At 42.4% G+C, this 19,981-nt stretch overlaps 2 protein-coding genes across 2 annotated transcripts; one reads left to right on the plus strand and one right to left on the minus strand.

Annotated features, from left to right (window-relative positions):
• The first annotated feature begins 15 nt into the window (after nucleotides 1-15).
• On the plus strand, nucleotides 16-11,374 carry LOC114066996 (granulocyte-macrophage colony-stimulating factor receptor subunit alpha-like). The gene is made up of 11 exons (XM_027902129.1): nucleotides 16-129; nucleotides 295-431; nucleotides 1,280-1,400; nucleotides 2,732-2,861; nucleotides 2,953-3,128; nucleotides 3,906-4,045; nucleotides 6,341-6,367; nucleotides 7,051-7,180; nucleotides 7,755-7,848; nucleotides 8,505-8,586; nucleotides 10,601-11,374. The coding sequence occupies exons 1-11, from the start codon at nucleotides 42-44 to the stop codon at nucleotides 10,691-10,693; spliced, it is 1,218 nt and encodes a 405-aa protein (XP_027757930.1). The 5' UTR covers nucleotides 16-41; the 3' UTR covers nucleotides 10,694-11,374.
• A 1,421-nt stretch (nucleotides 11,375-12,795) lies between these two features.
• Nucleotides 12,796-16,806, minus strand: SLC25A6 (solute carrier family 25 member 6). Its single transcript, XM_027902127.1, has 4 exons — nucleotides 16,626-16,806; nucleotides 15,184-15,670; nucleotides 14,315-14,455; nucleotides 12,796-13,879 (listed from the first exon to the last, which is right to left on the minus strand). Exons 1-4 carry the CDS (start codon nucleotides 16,734-16,736, stop codon nucleotides 13,722-13,724), a joined length of 897 nt encoding a protein of 298 aa, XP_027757928.1. The 5' UTR covers nucleotides 16,737-16,806; the 3' UTR covers nucleotides 12,796-13,721.
• Between the last annotated feature and the right edge of the window lie 3,175 nt (nucleotides 16,807-19,981).

A 19,981-nucleotide genomic window follows, 5' to 3' on the forward strand; every position in this document is an offset into this window, starting at 1 on the left:
TATCTCTGAAGTTTTTATTATCTCTTTTCAGAGAAGAAAATATGTTTGATAGTTTTGGACTCATTTGCCTGATTTGGTGGTTTGTGATTCTCCTTCATCCCTTGCATGCTGACATACAGTGTATGGAGTGTAAGTATGTTTTTTCAAACATAATAAATAAGGTTTAATCTTTACTTATCAGAGGTATTTGAAATTAAATGGCAATTATCATCTCCAAACCTGACAGAAACTATCCTCTGCATTCAACAAAAGAAATAGCTTATCCTTACAGAACTTATGCTGTATCACTTCCAGCAGAAGCACAGAAATCACCTATTACAAACGTGAATATGGACTGGAGAAAAATGGAACTGTCCTGGGAGAGCAGCAAGAATTTCTCCACGTATAAATGTACCATCATGGACTGGCATATGGAAGACAGAGAGGAAGAGGTAAACTTACTATTCATTGGGATAAACAATTGCACCTTTTTCTTTACCTTTTAATCAGTTTCCCTTGAATCAGTAGCAGATAATATCTGTGGGTTTTTGCACTCTATAGCTTGATACATCAGGGGCTGTGGAAAGCCATCAGCAACGTCAGGGTGCATTTACTGCGAGAGGAGCATCCTATGCACGTGACAGAGTTGAAGTTCTGGCACCAAAGTGAAAAGGAAGTGATAGCCTGGACTGCATCTACACTGAATCATGAGTAGGGATTTAGCTGCTGAAAAAAAGGGGCTGTCAGACTAAGTGAGACTTCTAGCAAATTTAGAGAGACAGAGTGAGAGACCCTTCAGATAAAAAATTAATTCTACAAACACTGCCATGGATTTTCAGTATCTCAAGTTCTTCCTTTGTTTCCCAGGAAACTGGATCATGCTTGTAGAACAGGGTATGTTATAAACCCACATTACCCAAGGAGAAAAACAGGAAGCTTGACAGAACAAGAGAGAAGATTTCTATTTTGCTTAATCCTTTGATTAAATTCCTTTGTGGTTCCCTTATTCATTAATCATCTTCTGTTATGCCACTGGGGTACTATTCGCCCTCTGTAAGAGTTGCACACTACTGTAGTATCTGACTCCTGAGCTGCAAAGCTTTTTGTTTTGTTATGTTTTTGATCCCTCCATTCCTTTCTGCATCACCCTGGGGTGCTGAAGGAGAGACTTAGCTCTCAAGCCTAAAAAGTACATCATATACATGGAATTGAGTTCCTGAGTTGCACTTCCACAGCCAGCATCATCTAACACCAAAAGAGAAAAAGTAGAGAAATAAAAAATCAACATGCTCTTTTTCAGGTGAACAGTCCACTATGCAGGTTTCCAGTGGAACTATACATGCCTATGCACAAAGGGGTATTCTTTATCATCGAAGTGCCAAACACAAACATCTCAAAAAAATGCACCTTTCTCCCTAGAGGTAATGTCTGGCTAAAGTTTTCTCCATTTGCAATCTTTTAAAGGTAAACATTGCCTTGGAAACAGTTCCTTACACTTTAGGTAGCTGCTATATTTTCTTTCTTCTTTTTTTTTTTTTTCCAGATTTGTTAAAATTATTTGCTCTGTAATGAATGCCTCAAACATTCCTCAAGATATGCATTACCACAAGTGTATCCATAATTGCACTATTCTTTTTTATACTAAGGCTCCAAAAGGCCAATAAATAACAGGTGTTTAAGGGTAGATTCAAATAACTGTTATGGCTATTACAAATTAAGATATTAGTGCTTATTTGTTTATTAAATGCCTTCTTGCTGGGCTGTTGGTGAATTTGTTGCAACCCACTCTGCCCCTCCTTCTCAGCTCAGTTCTCCACTAAAATTCCCTTGTCAGCAGAGTTCCTGATACTGTATGTACCCAGGGTATTTCAGACATGACAGAGGTGATGAGATTAGCAGCTTGCTCATGTCTAAACAGAGAAAATACTCCCTGCTCATCTCTTCCTGTAGACTTGACAGAGGAAACACCAATGAAGACTCTCAAAATACAAGCCAGGACACACAAAACTTGTTGCTTTTGGTGTTCCTCCCCAGCTGGTCCTACCTTCCAAAGCACTCAGGCTCCTCAGGATTTCCCCGTGCTTCCACAAGGATGGAAGGAACCTAAGGTTCCCCTAGGTAACAGGGACCGGAGGGGGTTGGAGTCAGTAGCAGAGGAAGCCTCCACCCTTTCACTGAATTTCTGCTTCACAGAAAGAAGCAGAAAACTGGTTGAAGGAGAAAAGGAGGCTGAGCATGCTCATTCAGCCTGGCCACTAGGGAGCATCCAAAGACACGTTCCCACTTCAATGTGCTCCAGAAAAGGAACAGAACCAATAAATCGCACACACGAGAGTGGAAAGATCTAGGAGGAAGTTGCTTGATTGGAGAGGAGGAAGAAGTCCAAATTCGCTTCTAAAAGTCTCAGCTTTTTTAGTCCTCTGTGTAAACACTTTCAGGAGTGGATTCCTGAGCATTAATTGAAAAAGGAAAAATGCTTCTCTCTGTAGCAGCCCGGTTGGTGGTAAACAGCAACGTGCCTTCGTTTCTGTGCGTGCCTTCCTTTCTGTGCATGAATGCTTTCCTTACTGACAAGTTTCATAGTTAAGAGGCAGTTAAAATGGAGTGATAGTTTCTCTCAGTTTTCATTCCTGACCCAAGTAATAACTAACTGCACTTGCAGGTGTCTAACATACCTAAATACGTGTCATGATCCTCCAGCTTGGAAGAGTCATAGGATTTTTCCTCATCACAGATATTCCTCTGTTTGCAGGCATGAATGGGTCAGCCATTGAAAATTTCTCCTGTGTGATTTATAACATTTGCCTCATGAACTGCACTTGGCAGGCAGGAAGGGCTGCTCCAGCAGATACGCAGTACTTTCTCTACTGGCAGAACTCAAGGTAAGTAGGTCTGCTTGAGTCAGGGAAGTCTGAATTCTCATTCAACACATCACACTGCCCACGTTTAATGAAAATACCTTGTTTTATACAGAGATGTTGGGGAGATGGAATGTGAGCTTTACATTAAAGACGAAAATGGCCGAAATGTGGGATGTAGATTCCAAAATGTGAGGATAGAGATTGATAAAGCTTACTTTGTGGTGAATGGGTCTAGCAAAGACTCCCTGATCCAGTTCTATGATGAGTACATTGCACTGTATAAAATTGGTAAGGAATTGAACATTTTTATTTTACTACTGGTTTAAAAAATAAGGAAGTGGTGAATTTTTCTCTGGAAATAAGATTAAAACAAAGTCTGTGGGCCATTGCAGGATCCTGCACTGCAGGACAGACTTTGCTCCCAACAGCTTACAGAATATAGTTCCAAAAATTAACTAAAACAAGCAAAGGCAGAGGCAGCCTGAAACAACTACTCAGAGAAGTGGTGTGAACATACCCATGGATTCCAATTAATGAAACACAATGGTTAGACTTTCAAGACCACCTTCCTGATGGGCTTATTTTCCCATCCCTTAATCCCACACCTCCCTGAGACCCACAAGAGCTACATGTCCTAAAACTAGAGTGAGGGTTCCATTTGCAAATTAAGACTGTGTCAGATAAATATGTCCAAACTAGGTGTTTAAGCTCTAATAGAGATCTGGGGTGGGATTTAGTTGCTCAAAAGCATGACTTTAGTGCCATTTGAGACACACTCAGATAGTTAAGGCATCTACCAGGCTTGCAGATGTGGCCCAGGACCTATGACATACCAGGGTCCTTCTGAGTGTCTTGTGTGGTCTGTTTTTTACGTGAATTTCAGATACTTCAGATATCCAGCAACTGCACTGATATATTCACAAGTTTTGGTACGGTATTTTGCTGCTGTTTACCAAATAACTTACAGTTGTACATCAGTTGCCTTACCCTGACATGTATTTTGCTACGAAGGCATGAGCGGTAGCAGATCACTGACCATGCCTACATTTTTTTTTTTTCCCCCAGAAATACTCACTGCTCCATTAAATATCACTGCCCATTGTACTGGAGATTCAGCAGGTTGCATAATTACATGGCATCCACCCCTTACAAGTCATGTGAAAAAAGTAGAGTGTTTTCAGTATGAAATTAACATACAAAATAAGGTAAAACCAATTTCCTTGTTTGTCTGTGCCACTGTACCTACACGTGTATCTATAATGTGCAAACTTCTGATTCCTTTATTTATTACCTTCTTTCTCATGACCTGTGGTGTCCTCCTGCTCCAGCTCTGCTAGTCTCATATCCCATCTCTCACAGTCTTTTTTCAGACTCCCCAGAGATGCAAAGTAGAAAAGCAGAGGAGAGCAGGGAAATGTTATGAGGGCTGTCTGTCTTGAGAATACTTGAGAAAGACTTGAGAATACCTGTGATGCTTTCCTGCATAAGCAGATGTCACAGGAGGAACGACTGTGTGACCTGCAACAAGGTCACTGGCTTGGTGGCAGCCTCCAGCCTGTGCCTGGTCCTGAGCTCCTCATGCTCACCTGGGTTCATAAAATCATTATTAAGGTTGGAAAAGACCTTCAAGATCATCAGTTGCTAACACAGCACCATAATCACCACCACAGCATAACCCCAAGTGCCATATCCATATGCCTTTTGAACACTTCCAGGGATGGTGACTCAACCTCTTCCCTGGGCAGCCTGCTCCAATGCCTGACCACCCTTTCAGTGAAGAATTATTTCCTTATATCCAAACTAAACCTTCCTTGGCACGACTTGAGGCCATTTCTTCTCCTCCTAGTGTTTGTTACCAGCGAGAAGAGACCAATTCCCACTCTGCCACAAGTGGCTGTAGAGAGAGAGAGAGGGTCTCCCCTTGGACTGCTTTTCTCCAGGCTGGATGTTTTACCATTACACGATTTCCACATGTGGATGACACCTGTGTTGGGATAAATGAGTGCTCCCTACCTATCCCATTTCCCAGCTGCAGCTCATAAGCTTACAGTGGTGGCAATTCCTCAGGCACAAGACCATTACAGGAAAGATCAGCTAAGAGTTAAACATAAATATACAATTGAAATAAAGCAATACACCACTAAATCTCATTCATTCAAAACAAGGCCTACAGCTTGCAGGCTGTAGCTTCTTCAGGGAGCAATTGCAGTACACATAGCTTTCCAGCTTGGTAGGTATAATTTGACAGGAAGATCTTGTGTGAAATACTTGGAATTTTTTACATAAATATATAGGTCACAACATATGAAAGCAATATTATAAAAAAATTTATTCAAAAGAAATACATATTACCTCTTCTTTCCTGTGCCACAGTCAGAAAGGGTGGGGTTCAGTGTGGATTTCCACATTTGGATGTGAAATTCATCTTGCAGACTGAGACACCTTAATGTAGGTGTCTGCAAAGGAGCACAAATATCCCCTAAGAGACAAGGCATTTCTAGGACTCCCTGCTGTGGAGGGGATCATTGTCCTTGAGGTGCTAGAGGTACTGAAGTTACCAGAGGTATCTACATGGAGATGGCAGACAGAACTCACACCTCTCAGGAGGGGCCGATAGAGGTAAATGGCACTAAATTAAAGTTTAATTAACTCATTTACACTGCACCCATTCACAGCACAGGTTGATTGACTTCCATCATGTCCTCAGCTGAAAATGAATAATGGAGAAATACCAGTCTACATTATAATTCAAGAAATGCAGTGGGTGTATATTCTGTAATGAGACATTCCTTCCAGTTATACCTTTCTGACTTTTCCATAATGTTAGCTATCCTCCTGATATTACATGTGACAGTTGTTTCCAGGCCCTCAGCCTTTCAGTGTTTTCTGGGACCATTGCTAACAATCACCGCTGTTGAAACTGTTCACTCATTTTTGAACCTATCCTTTTTTTTTCCCAAAATTTTCATGTTCTTTGATCCGCGTCAATGTTTGATTCCAGTTAATTAAATTTTGATTGTATAAGCTGTGTAAGTTCCTCTTCACTGTACTTGAGGGAAAGCCCTTGAGCACAGATAACACAGACTGGAAGGAGGCTAAATTTGCTATTCACATAATTTTTCTGCCCCATGTTATCAAACTCTTGTGAAATCACAGCTTCCAGACCTGCTGCGTGTGTAGGAAGGTGTGACTGCTTGTGTAATTTGGATATACTACTGCTGGATGAGAATGTACAGTCTAAATATGCCCTTAGTGGCAAATACAGCTTCTTGCATCTACTGAGAACTAATTCATGTTTCCTTCCTTTTCTAAGAGGAAATGTAGGAAGCCAAAATTCTGAATAAAATGCTGTTATTCGGGACATTACTGGAGAAGACTATCTAATTTTTCACTTTAAAATTACTTATGTTCTTTAAAGGCAAGAAAAAGAGAACCAGAAAGAAATATTTTATTATTTGACAGGAAAATAATAAAAATGAAGATTTGTCTTTGTTTTGCAGGATGAGCCCAAAGAAGAGAAAAAGGTTGTAAGTATTCTTGCCACATACAAATTTGTGGTTTTGCTCACTTAAGCATATAAATACAATTACAGAAAATGTACTTCTAGAACTCTAAGGTTTGCATCTGTAGCTAAGGACAGCTAGTCAAAGGGAGCATAACAGTCTTCAAAACCCATGGAAGTTAATACATACTGTCAGTCTTCCCCTGAGCAATGAGTGGTCCTCTGAGCCTTGGAAAGGCTTGACAGATTCCAGACTTTGTATAAAGTATCATGAGGCCAGATAATACGTATCTGTTGTTGCACTGTCTCAAAAATATTAGGTGTCTTTAGCAAAAACAGACACCATCCAGGGAATATTTGCATGTTTTATCCCCAAGAAGGCTGCAAGGGGAGTTTACAGTGTACTTCTGCATTTTCTGCTTTGTGTCTTTCTGATTTTTTTAGGATCCATAAACAAGAACAGGGGAAAATAAGTGTCCTTAAAGCATAATAAAATAAATCAAAGACCCAGTAAACTTCAAAAATCTAGCTCTAACCTTAAAAAAAAAGAAAGTTTTGATGTCCGGATAAATATTTAACTAGTACATAACTAAAAAAATCATACAAATTATTTATTTCTAGAAAGTGTAAATTGAAATTAAACCCCAAATTTTGTTAATATTTTGCTAATATGAGGTGACATGCCCAGTCTGATTACTTTGCCTCTAGGTAAGAAATGCCAGATACGAATTTCAAAATTACAATGAGAAAAAAAGATATATTCTGAAAATCAGAGCACGTGGAGCAGAATGTCTCGTAAGCTCAAAGTGGGGGGAATGGAGTGAACCCATTGAGTTTGGTAAGATTATGAAATATTATTTTTATGTTTGCTTCCCTTTCTCCTTCACAGTCAGAGGAACGAATAAAATCTTAATTCTTATCCTTACATGGAAGGAACTGCGTGGAAGTTATTAATACAGAAGAGAAGCTCCAGTACTCTGGCAGCAGAGCCTTTGGTTAGCTGGGATTGTGAAGGCAGCAGTTACTCAGATGCCAGAGCTCCAGGAAATAGACCCACTCTTGCTTTTGGTCTGAAGTGACGAGGATGTCTCTCAGTTCTTTAAGTTTTTACAATAAATATCATCCCCTTCCTTCTGCTTCTTTCTTTTTACCCTTTCCACTAATTTTGTTCAGTTATTTGTTCTGCAACTCTGTTTGTCTTCTTTTCTGGATTTTTTTTTCTCTAAATTTTAAATATTTGCAATGGCTTAAAATGCATCAAGTCAACCTGAATTTTTGCCAAAGTTCTGTAAGAAAGTCAAGTTGAAGTCTTTTGAATACTTAAGAAAAAACTGAAATTTGCATTCATTACTGATAGCCTCATAGGCAGATTTTTGGTATGCTAAGATATTTTTCTCTCTTGGATGTTTCAGGTCAAGGGAAAGATTACTTTATTTTTGTGACTTTATTTCTGATAGCACTTGGAACAATCTCAGTGACACTGCTCCTGTATTGTCTTTTCAAAAGGTAAATCAACCTTTTTTTCTGTAGATATTATGGACAGAGTATTATCTCTGTGAAACACATTCCTTTCCTCTCCTACTTTTCTACCTGCAAACTTAAATAATCTGATTATCAATGTTAAAATGTGTTATCACCAGTATTGTTTTGGATGGCTTTTTGGCCCACAAAATCACTACAAGTGAAAAAGGGAGAAAGGGTACTGAAGTTACTAGGTGGATCCTGGATTCCACTAGATCCTACAAAAGCTTCTGTGTTCTTACTTTTAAGCATTTAACATCCAGGTTGCTTTGAAGCCACTGGCTGTATACAGAACCAGAGAAGAGGGAATGCAGACAAATTAATGTATTGTTAGTTTGATAAAATTTCTCACTCAGTGGTTAAAGATAGTTATGTCAGATGATTTATTAAAAGCCATTGATTCATAAAGTATTTGCTGTAACTCTCATCACAAAATAAATGGTTGTTACCCAAGTGGTAAGTGTACTAACAGTTACCCACCAGTTAATCCACTCAAAATATTTTCTTTTTACCTAGTTTGTAGAGCAATAGCTATTCAATCCTGAAAGTAAAGAATGTCCTTAAATTATAACACACAATGTTTCTCTAAGTTATATTACCAGTATTTTAAATCTTCCCACAATCTCATTTTCTATCCAAAGGTATTGCAGTCTCAAGAACATACTTCCTCCTATACCACAACCAAGAGATAAATTTAATGCACTAACCAATGAAGATATCCAGGTATGGTTTCTTTTTGATTCAGTCAAATTTGTAAACTCTAATCCACAATAGGCCAAAGACTAGAACTGACACATAAAGTAAGTGTTACATTTGGTCCAATGAAGACCAATTCCTGTCATGCAAGGTAATCCACAATTTCCAATAAGGCTTTCAAAAGTGGCACAGAAATTTTCCTTTAATTGTTTACAAAGAATCCTCAAAGCTCTGACTACTAAAACTCTCTAGTTTTGGTAACTATATACCAGCACATTGTCCACATTTATTTGGTTTTGGTGCTACCACCTCTGGCTTTCACAGAGGGCAGGTAGGAATGTGACATGGATAGGTTTCCTCATACACTTCCAAGTCATAAATACCTGGTATCTCATCTCTTACCAGGCTTCCAGAGCAGCAGCCATCCACAGTCCATCATATTAAATAATAAGAGCTAGTACAGTAGCAAGCAGTCTTTCAAAAATGGCAGACTCTCCAGATTGCTTGCTTTTCCTAAACTTGAGGGGCTTCCAAATTTCTGTGCATATACTACCAGACTTAACCAAATCACTCCATTACAGCCCAGAGGCCTTTGTGGATGTGGTTTCTAAATGCTGGCACAGGCTCTTCCATGCAAGCAACATGTTAACAGCAGCAGTTGCCAGAGTTAAAGTGAAGCCCTCAGGTTGCTTCATACCTGCCAACAGGCACCATGAAGGTAATTCGTACAATTAGGACACGTTTAAACAGTTTCTGGACTCCTCTTTGCCCATTTTGATCTAGTCTTAGTTTTATTATACTTCTTCCCTCCATACTCAGTTATCTTTTTAACGCCAATTGAATGCTGTAATTCTTCAAAGCAGACAATAAAGTACAAAAAGGGTATTTTCAAGATCTCTCCTCTACTGAACACCAAAACACGCTCTCCCCGACATTTAGTGCTAATGGATTTGAGTTATTTTGAAATGTGTAACTTGCTAATCACCCCTTTTTGAAGCTTGCATTTCTTTGCTTTGCCCCTACTTACTCAATAACATTTTCCCGTTTTTTTTTCCTGTTTTACTATACTTTTCCCTAGATTACTGAAATATCTCTATTTACAAAATCCTAACTTCTCTGCACTGAATTTGCACTTGCATTCTTAAAATGCTCATGTTAGAAAATGCCAATATTCTTATTTAAGTTCCTACCAACTAAATCACTCAGTGCATCAGACACCTTGCATTCCTCCAATCCATTTTACTCATCTTACTACCAAAGCCTGATGACATTTTAGTCACCCTCCCCAGATACTTTCTTCACCCTCACTCAGAAGTCTAACACTTAAGTTTTCCTCTTTTCCCAGATCAAATCCATTCCAAGGACTTGAAAGACACTCTGTGTATTTTCCTTGTGCATAGGCAAGTAGCACAAAACACCATGACCATAAAGTCCCACAGTGCTTAACCAATCCCTCAGGTCCTAGAAAAAAAATCCCAAGACATCCTGGCTTGATGTTGTCACATACCACCAGCTTGCTTTTCCTTTCTTTAACTTTTCTTATCACACCAGTACTATCCCTCCTACTTCTTTTTTTTTTTTTTTTTTTTTTTAATCATACTTGGCTCCTTTCCATTCTTTCAGCTTTGAGCGCTGTATCAGTACCATGATCTTACCTGGTAACATCCACTCTCCTAGAACTCCAGGTTAACCAATGTAAAAATGTGTAATAGCAACCGAAATATTTTCTCTAGAAGTCTAGCTACTGCTTACATATGGAAGATTCAGGTAATACTCACCAAATAAATTCCTTCTATCGTCTCAGTTAAGGCGGCCCAGCATTTAAATAAAATTCTATTGTCCTTCTGATGACAAACAGCTAGTGCTGATTGTACATGTTAAAACAATCCTTAACACCATTTTCTCCTGCTTTGCAAGCATCTCTTCAAGTAATGAAAGCACAAGGTGAGGCACCTTTGGTACTGGTGTATTTAAATGTTCTCTGATTATCGGCAGCGACTCTCTAGCTTACTGCGTGTTACAGAATTTTCTTTCTCTTTAGACAGGATATGTAAATCTACCATCAAAAAGTCATACCGAGGAAGTAACTATAGTTGAAGAGATCACACAGCTTTCCAAGAAGAAAACACACTGATTTCCCAGCACAAGTCATGGATCCTGCTGAAAAGCACTTCAAACGAGCCTATAGAAGAATATAATCGCCTATAACCACCTATGTTGGTCCTATAAAAATCCACTTAAATGGAGCAGGTGAAAAAAGTGGAGAAAAATCTGCGAAACTTGTTCTTTGCCCTTTGTTCGAAACCAAAATGCCTGGCAGCCACACTTTTCTGCAAGTGCCTACTTTGAAGACATGCTTAAACCTTGCTAGGATGTTCTTCTCAAATTGAGACAAGGCCTCTTATCCAGAAGAAACTCATTTCCTGTCTTCATTGCTATGAAGCTTCTTTTCTCTAAGGGTTTCCTATAAAATGACAGGCCTGCTTAAGAATGCCACAGTAATTTAATGATCTTATAATTTTTATATGCTCAGGGTTTTTTTAACAGAGACCATTCGTGTTTAAAATTGCCCTTTAATCTTCCAACCAGCAATACCAAAGACAAAAATGGGAAATAAAATTACACTTGTCAAATGTAACTATTAATACTGGTCTGCCAGTCAGCCATTTCATGAGCTTGGTGTGGCCACTGCAAACACAGACCTCTGCAGGATTAGTATGTGCTTAAATAACAGACAGCATTTAAAGCCTTCAAAAGCATCTAGTTTCAACAGTTGTGAGGAGTGAAAATCTGTAATAAAGATTTAATAGCCGCATTTTAGAATCCCTTCAAAGGGTACACATTCAGTTTCCAAAACCTTTTAAAAATAATATAGGCTTTAGATGCCAGAACTTTTACAAATTCTTGCTATTTTCTTGTTAATATTTTTCAAAATGAATTGAATTGCACAGTGTTTCAATAAGGCAGAAAACAAATGCTTTTTTTAAAAGTCTCATTTATTGTTCGCCTCATGTTCCTAAACTTCATCGCACATTGGAAATTGCTGCTGCATGACTGAGGGAAGCCATATATTAAAAAAAAACCAAAACAGCACAAATTAGTACCTGCTGAATGCACAGCATAGGAAAATTACACTTTCATGTTAAAACCACCTACACTTGCATTTATTTTTCTATTTCTTGTGGTTAGAACCTAGTTCTTGAGAGGAGAGGGGGTGGAAAAGTCCTATCCTTTTCAGAGGCTGCTCAAGTTAACTGCCATGTTTGGCTCCTCTCTCAGTCTGGGCCAGCAAACACTCACAGTGGATGGCATCTCACCATTATTTGCCATTTCAAGCCAGTGATACAGAAAATAAACCTAAGCAATGTGTTATATGGACAAAATGTCTTCCCCTGCCCCCCCATCAATATGATTATAAGTGAAACAGTAAGTTGATTGGCAAGGTCAATATCAAATGACTTGCCTGTACCACAGGGAGCTGCAATTACCAAAGGAGATGAAAAAGCCACTTGCAGTAGGTACATAAAGTTTGGCACTAGCCTGTGAACAGCAGAGCTGCGTAATGTCCTTACATTCACATACATGTTGAAAGCAGCACTTGTGCAATAGTGAAAGGAAAAAGGTACTTTTGAGAGGAAAAGTAATAACCAGCCAAAGCCAAGTAGTTAATTTAAATACTTCATCTTGAATAGCATCCTCAGAAGGCACAGAAAGAACTCAAGACAGCTCAGTCAGCCTTCAGTGATTCATACAAGCTCATGCTTTTTCCAGATACAGGGAGAGTTCTTAAACCACAAAGATTAACACCTTGTTTTCCTTTACTAGTCCCCCTATTGTTTTGGCAGATTATAAAGTATAAAAGATTATATACATATGGAAAACGGCACACAGGTATTACACTACCTCGAATAGCAGTATGAGAAATTACTCCGCCTGGTTTTGGTCTTCTGACCATCCCAAGACATCAATCAGTTAATACTGAAGGCTGACCTACCTTGATCTATTATTTTACAGCAACACAGAAGCACATACATTCCCTCCCACACATCCTATCAATGTAATCTCTTAGAATGAACCTCATTTCAGATTAAATTCAACCTTCCAGAGAGGTACTGACTGACCACGGCTACAGATGAGGCCAAACAGTACCCTGAATGGCACAATCAACATTTCCAAACAGCAGCAATACAATACACAGGTCACTCAGAAGTTGAAGGCATTTACTGGGTTCCTGGGTTTTTGCATGAATGCCATGTTGCTTTGCAATGTTAATTTAATAAAAAAATTTATTTTAAGCTGTTTTACCAAGGGCAAGAGCATTACTTTGAGACAGTCTTGGGTCTTTGGGTTCTGCTAGCACAGCTGAACAGGCCCCCCCCCACCCCCCCATTTTTTTAAATCATATGAGAAGTTGCAAATCAATTTCTAAGAATCATGCAAAAAGCCACTTGCAGCAGCCCATTGTAGACCGTTATGCACAAAGAATGGTACTGGTCTCTAGCAGTACAACCCATGCTTCTCCACCCCTCCCCAAAGATTCCCACATTCCATTTTTTTTTTAAAGCTTAATTCTATCACATAATGCAGTGGAAATGTATCAGAGGAACCATTATCTGAAACAAGTTTTCAAACAAAAGAGGCTTTCCCAAAGCTTTTATGTAATAATTTCAACACAGACAGAGTAAGTATGTTTATTGTTTTACAGCAAAATGCCCCAATTTAAGAACAAAATTGCTAGATGTTCAGCTGTGCAAAATGGTACATAGTGCTTCAGTACAAGTGGAAAAGAACATGATTTGTTAGCAAATGCTTTCAAATACAATTTTATGGTCCTAGAAGATAGGACTTGAAACTGGGGACTGATCCACGGGCAAACTGTTTTTCTCTGCCTAAACTGGACCTTGCCACTTTGGACCCAGAACCAACACTACTCATTCCTCATTGCTGAAAAGAAGTCAGCACACTGAATTGCCAGATTCAGTGTCTTCATGCATGTTACAGAGAAATGGATCAGTCCTCTATGTCAGTTTCTAGCCCCATCTACAAATATCATCTGGCTCCGATAAATAAGACTCACAGGAATTTCTTGAAGGTCAATGGTCCATAATGGTAGTTATTCTACATGATCTGCTCAACTTGATTTCCAATTCTAGTTAGGCTGCTTAAATGACTTTCTTGAATTCATCGTACAGCACAAGCACAAAAGCACCCCCCATGCCTCTGAGAACATTGGACCATGCACCCTTGAAGAAGGCCTTTCCTCCCTCATCCCTTGCAATCTTCCGCCAGCAGTCAATCGTTCCAGAGTACATGATATCAGCTGCAGGAAAAGAGCAAAGAGTGATTCTCAACTCCTATAATTTTATCTCAGATGTTTTTAACAACTGTCCTGTTTCACTTAACTACTTTGTGATGCCCCAAACCACATTTAAAGACTGTAACACAAATCTTAGCACAGGCAATAGCAAAGCTTAATATCTGCTTGCCTAATTAATAAAAGCTGTCACAATGTAAAAAATGTTAAGCTTTCTTTTTGGCAATTATGCTATCCCCCAATTACTGTAATTTAATCTGTCAACACAAATAGGCAGTCCATTTGCCTATTTCATATTCAATAGAGAGAAGTCCTCAGCATAATTCATGCAAAACACAAGTTAAGCCTTACTGCATTTTCTCATCTCACGTGTGTGTCAAGTAAAAAAAGAACTCCATCCTGTTAATGCTGCCTGAACAGCTACACAGATTTCCAGCCTACCTCCTTTGCGTCCTGACTGCATCATCATTCTACGCCGCACTGTATCAAAAGGATAGGACACCACACCGGCCACAGCAGTCACTGTCTGGGCAATCATCCAGCTGATAACAATGTGAGTATTTCTGGGATCTGGGAGCATGCCTGCAATAAAAAAAGAGGTAATTAGCTTTTTAACTTGCACATTCTCCTTCAGTTCACGCTCACTGCATGTCAGCCACTTTCCTAGATAAACTAGTGTGAAACTAGATGCCCTAGTTACAAAACATTATAGAGCCATACTTGAAAATTGTAACTTCATAAACTTTAAACACACTGAAGCAATCTAAAAAACATCTTAAAAAATTCAGAGGATTTTGTTCACTTATCTAAACAGCTTAACATTTAAGAATAAGGATTCTTTTTAGATTGGCATGAAAAAGTCTTGACTATTCACTACTCTTTTTAGAAAGAAACGTCACTAAATGAAGTCACCGCCCCTGTGGATTATGTTATTACAAACTAGCATCAATGGCCTACATGCCCAAATGTCAAGCTTAACAAGTGCTTTGCAAAAGCACTGCTCAATCCCATTCTGCTAAACACCTGGTCCAGTGTAACTACAGGAATGCACTGAATAGAACAGAACTTATTCTGTGAACCATTACCAACACAGTTTGCTGGCATCAGGAGCAACTCCTTACAAAACCAACACTTGAAAGCAGGCTGCTGCCATCAACACACACCCAAGTTTGGCCTTCAACACTGCAGTGTCACTGATCCTGGCACCAATATCCCCTTCTACCTTCACATAGTTACTACGGAGTGTAACTATCCCAGAACAGGCAAAACAGTTGTGAAAACAGGTTTATCGGATCTCTTCTAAATATTACCTTTTGCTGTATCATAGATCCCGAAGTAGGCAGCTCTATAGATGATGATGCCTTGGACAGAGACATTGAACCCTTGGTACAAGCCTCGCACACCATCAGACTTGGTAATTTTGACTAAACAGTCCCCGAGACCAGAGAATTCTCTGTCTGCACCAGCTTTTCCAACATCAGCAGCCAATCGGGTTCTTGCAAAATCCAAGGGGTAGACAAAGCAGAGGGAAGTGGCTCCAGCTGCACCACCAGATGCCAGGTTACCAGCAAAATATCTCCAGAACTGAGTGTGCTTGTCTACACCTCCCAAGAACACCTGCTTATACTTATCCTTGAAGGCAAAGTTGAGAGCTTGAGTTGGGAAGTATCTGATGACATTAGCCAAGTTTCCTCGCCAGAAAGACAGCACTCCTTGTTCCTTTGGAATACGTACTACACAGTCGATGATACCCTTGTACTGCTTATCAGCAGCAATCTGTTTGCTTGCATGTTGTACCTGCAAAAAAAGGTATGTATATTGACCACATGCCTTGATTGGCCTATGCTATAGATGGGCTTATGCCTGCTTCTACTATAAAAAAAAAAAAGCTGTTAATTCTGAATGGCTTAGGGGTTTTATTATTGTTAAGAAAAAGGCTTAAAATTGCTTCCTAACTTCCTCAAACCTCAGGACTTGCCAAAATAGGGACAGCTGTGAGCAAGTCTAGTACAACTACCTGACAGGAGGTTGTAGCCGGGGGAGGTCGGCCTCTTATCCCAGGCAACTAGCGACAGGACAAGAGCATATAGGCTCCAGCTGGACCAGGAGAGATTTACGTTGGACATAAGGAGTAATTTCCTCACAGAAGGGGTGATTAAACATTGGAATGGGCTGCCCAGGGAAGTGGTGGAGTCACTGTCCCTGGAGGTGTTTAAGGACAGACTGGACGTGGCACTCAGAACAGGCCTACCCAGAGGCGAGAGCCCATACTGACAGGGGGGAGCCGCGCTGGGCCGGCGGCGCCGCGAAGGTCATCGCAGTCACCTTGGGCGCCGCCGGGTCACGCCAGGCCCCGCGCGCCGGCCGCGCCCCGCCCGTGGGCCAATGCGCTGCGCGGGCGCGCGTCACGTGAGCGCCACCAAGATGGCGGCGGGAAAGGCCGCCCTGCCCTCCCCGCCGTACCCTCGGCGCCGGCAGCGAGGGCGGCAGGAAGTGACAACGGGGCCAGCGCCCCCATCGGCCGGGCCCGCCCGCCACGCCGGGCCCCGCACCGCGGAACCGGCTCCGGCTTCCCCGTCGCCGTCCACGTGACCTTCCCGCCAGCCGCCGCCTCGCCCGCGCCCTTTGTCCCGCGGCGGCTGCGGCCCCCGCACTCCCTCCGCCCGACCCTGCGTCCCCGCCCGGGGCCGGCGCCTGCGGGGGACGGTGACGGGCTCTACCCGCGCTCGCCGCTCTCGCCCGCGCCGCTGACCTGCAGCAAGAGCTTGACCCGCTCGATGGGCGCCACCGCGGTCTTGCTGATGGCGGCGGCGACGCCGCCCGCCAGGAAGTCCTTGAGGAAGGAGATGGCCTGGTCCGCCATGTTCGCGCGCGCAGCCGCGAGTCAGTACCGCTGTGCCTCGCGTCGAAAGGGCGGGAGCGCCGCGCGCATGGCCTTAATGTGGGGCCCGCCGGCCACGCCCCGCGCCGCCCCATTGGCCAGCCCGGCCCGGGGGCGGGACCTGCGGCGGGCGGGCCCGCCCCGCGCCCCCCGGCTCCGTCACGCCAGTGTCGCAGCGCCGCGTCAGCCGCGGGGCCCGCCCCGGCACCGCCCCGGCCCGGCCCCCGGCAGCGCTGCGGTCATCGCAATGTTCACAATTGTGCCCACACTTTCCCAAGCGCCCGGCGGCTCCCATCTGGTGTGTTGCTCCGCAGCGCCCGGCACGAAGGCCCTGCAGAGGGATCTGGACGAGAATCGATGAGCCGAGACCAACAGTCTGAGGTTCAACAAGACCGAGTGCCGGGTCCTACACTTCGGTCACGACCACCTCATGCAGTGCTACGGATCTGGAGAAGAGTGGCTGGAAAGCAGCCCAGTGTAGAAGGACCTGGGGCTGCTGGTCGACAGCGGCTGAACATGAGCCAGCAGTATGCCCAAGTGGACAAGAAGGCCAATGGCATCCTGGCTTATGTCAGAAATGGTGTGGCTAGCAGGACCAGGGAAGTGATTCTCCCCCGGTACTCGGTATTGGTGAGGCCACATCTCAAATCCTGTGTTCAGTTCTGGAAAGACACTGAGGTGCTGGAGTGTGTCCAGAGAAGGGCAACAAGGCTGGTGAAGGGTTTGGAGCACAAGTCTGAAGAGGAAGGCTGAGGGAGCTGAGGTTGTTTAGCCTGAAGAAAGGGAGGCTCAGGGATGACCTAGTCGCTCTCTACTACCTGAAATGAGGTTGCAGCCAGGTGGGGGTTGGCCTCCTCCCAGGGAACAGTAGGTGGGACAAGAGGAGAGAGTCTTAAGGTGTGCCAGGGGAGCTTTAGGTAGAACATTAGAAAGAATTTCTTCACAGAAAGAGTGATTAGACATTTGGATGGACTGCCCAAGGAGGTGGTGGAGTCACTGTCCCCAGAGGTGTTTGGATGTGCCATTTAGTGCCTTGGTCTGGTTAACATGATGGTGTTTGGTCATAGGTTGGACTTGATGATCTCAGAGGGCTTTTCTAACCTGAGTGATTCTGCGATTCAGTGAAGCTGAGTAAGGCAGTGGAGCACTGGGTTTGGGGTGTGGGTCTGTGAGCCCAGACAGTAGTCAATGAGTGAGACAACCAAGTGAATGAGGAGGCTCCTTCAGTGGCAACTGCTGGAAGCCAGTGTACGATGGAGGCATAGGTGTCTGCATGGGGTCCCAGGGGACAGCAGTAGCTCTCAGGTGGAGGGGAGCATATTTGGGGCACTGCCAGGACACCAGTGGGTTTCACTTCATGCTCACCACCCTCTGGGTAGTGCTGATCAATGGCATATCCTTGTTTCCAAGTTCTGTTCCCACCTCCTCCTTACCACTGCAGAGCCAAATGTCACACCATGGGGCTTTTCTGTTCATTACTGAACTGATCCAAGACAATGAAATGCCAAAGAACTTAACCACAGTTTCCTAGAGGGACAATGGGAAAGTGTGGTTCCAGCTTCTTGTATTGGTGGTCAAATCCAGATGCTGTGAAAAGCTCCTCTGGAGGTTGCCAGTGTGAGCACTCATGGCAGGGCCCCAACCCCTACCAAGACAGTAGTTTCATCAGTAACTTTGCTAATTTTATTGTATGCTGAAAGTAATATTTTGTACCTAATGGTCAAACATGTCTGAAATTATACCTACTCCTTCTAAAAATATTGAAATTGAAATTGTTCTAGCTGGAGGGCATTAGTTCACACACACATTTTGTTACTGCTTTCACTTTTAATGGCTGTTCCCTACCAAAGTAAATAAAGCCAAACCTTTTTTTTAAACAGATGACTGGTGAACCATAAAGCTGCAGTAGATGAGGTGCTAGAAACCACTGTTTACACATGTATGTACTTTGCATGATTTCAAAATGAGAGCATCTCTCTCAGAGGGCATGTTGTGAGAACAGGACGTGCCAGGCATAGCCTTTGTCTCTACTGCAGTATACTCTGTGTGTCACTATACTTTTTTTTTTTTTGCACAACAAAACATCCAAAGTAAATTGTGTGCTGTTCTATATTCTACATCATAATACAGGCAGAGTGAAGTGACTCCTGTGCTCACACAGGGTTAGGCACATACGGATTTACAGGACCATATTTTGGACGTACTTCATGAAAGGCTGTGGTGAATAGATTCAGAGAGACACCCACATCTTAGCGTGGTATTTTTCCTTTTAAAAAAGCTAATGACTGAATGTTAGTACCTTTTTTTGCACAACACAATGTCTGCAAGGCTAGGATTTTTTCCTCACAAAATTTTCTATTGATTAAAAAAGAACTTCATACTCTTGAGTATTGTCAATGTGAAAAACAAAAGTAAAATGCACATACCCTGTGATAGGAAACTGTTCAGTCAGTAGCTGCCCTGTCCTGTTCACCTTGGGAGCAGATCTGCATCTGACTGGGGAAAATCCTTGTCTCTCTATAGCCATGATTTTCCATTTCTGCACTTTTTTTCCCTCTTTACCTAATCTCATATTCTGCTATCCACTTTTATAAGGAGTAGGATTATGTTCTTGAATCAAATGTGGTGTCCCCACATATAATCTCGTTACAATCACAGGTGAAACTTGTGCTTTTATACAACTGTCTTTTTCCAGAAACCTCACACAAAGCAGAGGCTCACGGGTCAAGCACAGAGAGTAATAATGAATGGGGTAACATCAGACTGGTGACCTATCAATGGTGGGGTTCCACAGGGCTCCATCTTGAGCCCTGTGCTCCTCAACATCTTCATAAATGACTGGGACACAGGACTGGAAGGGATACCAAGCAAGTTTGCGAATGACACAAAACTAGGAGGAGGTGTTGACTCCCTCAAAAGCAGGGAGGCTCTGCAGAGAGACGCTGACAAATTGGAGGGCTGGGCAATCACCAACCATATGGAATTCAATAAGGGAAAGTGCCGGATTCTGCACCTGGAAGGGGGTGAGCCTGGATGTACGTATAGACTGGGGAAAGACGTTGGAAAGCAGTGCCATGGAAAGGGACCTGGGGGTCCTGGTTGATGGCAAGTTGAATCTGAGTCAGCAGTGCCCTGGCAGCCAGGAAGGCCAACCGTGTCCTGGGGGGCATCAGGAAAAGCATCACCAGCCGATCAAGGTAGGGGATTGTCCCGCTCTGCTCTGCACT

The sequence above is a fragment of the Empidonax traillii genome, unplaced genomic scaffold (assembly GCF_003031625.1).
Source record: "Empidonax traillii isolate 1590-97213 ecotype Southwest subspecies unplaced genomic scaffold, ASM303162v1 scaffold844:size270376, whole genome shotgun sequence".
NCBI classification, from domain to species: Eukaryota; Metazoa; Chordata; class Aves; order Passeriformes; family Tyrannidae; genus Empidonax; species Empidonax traillii.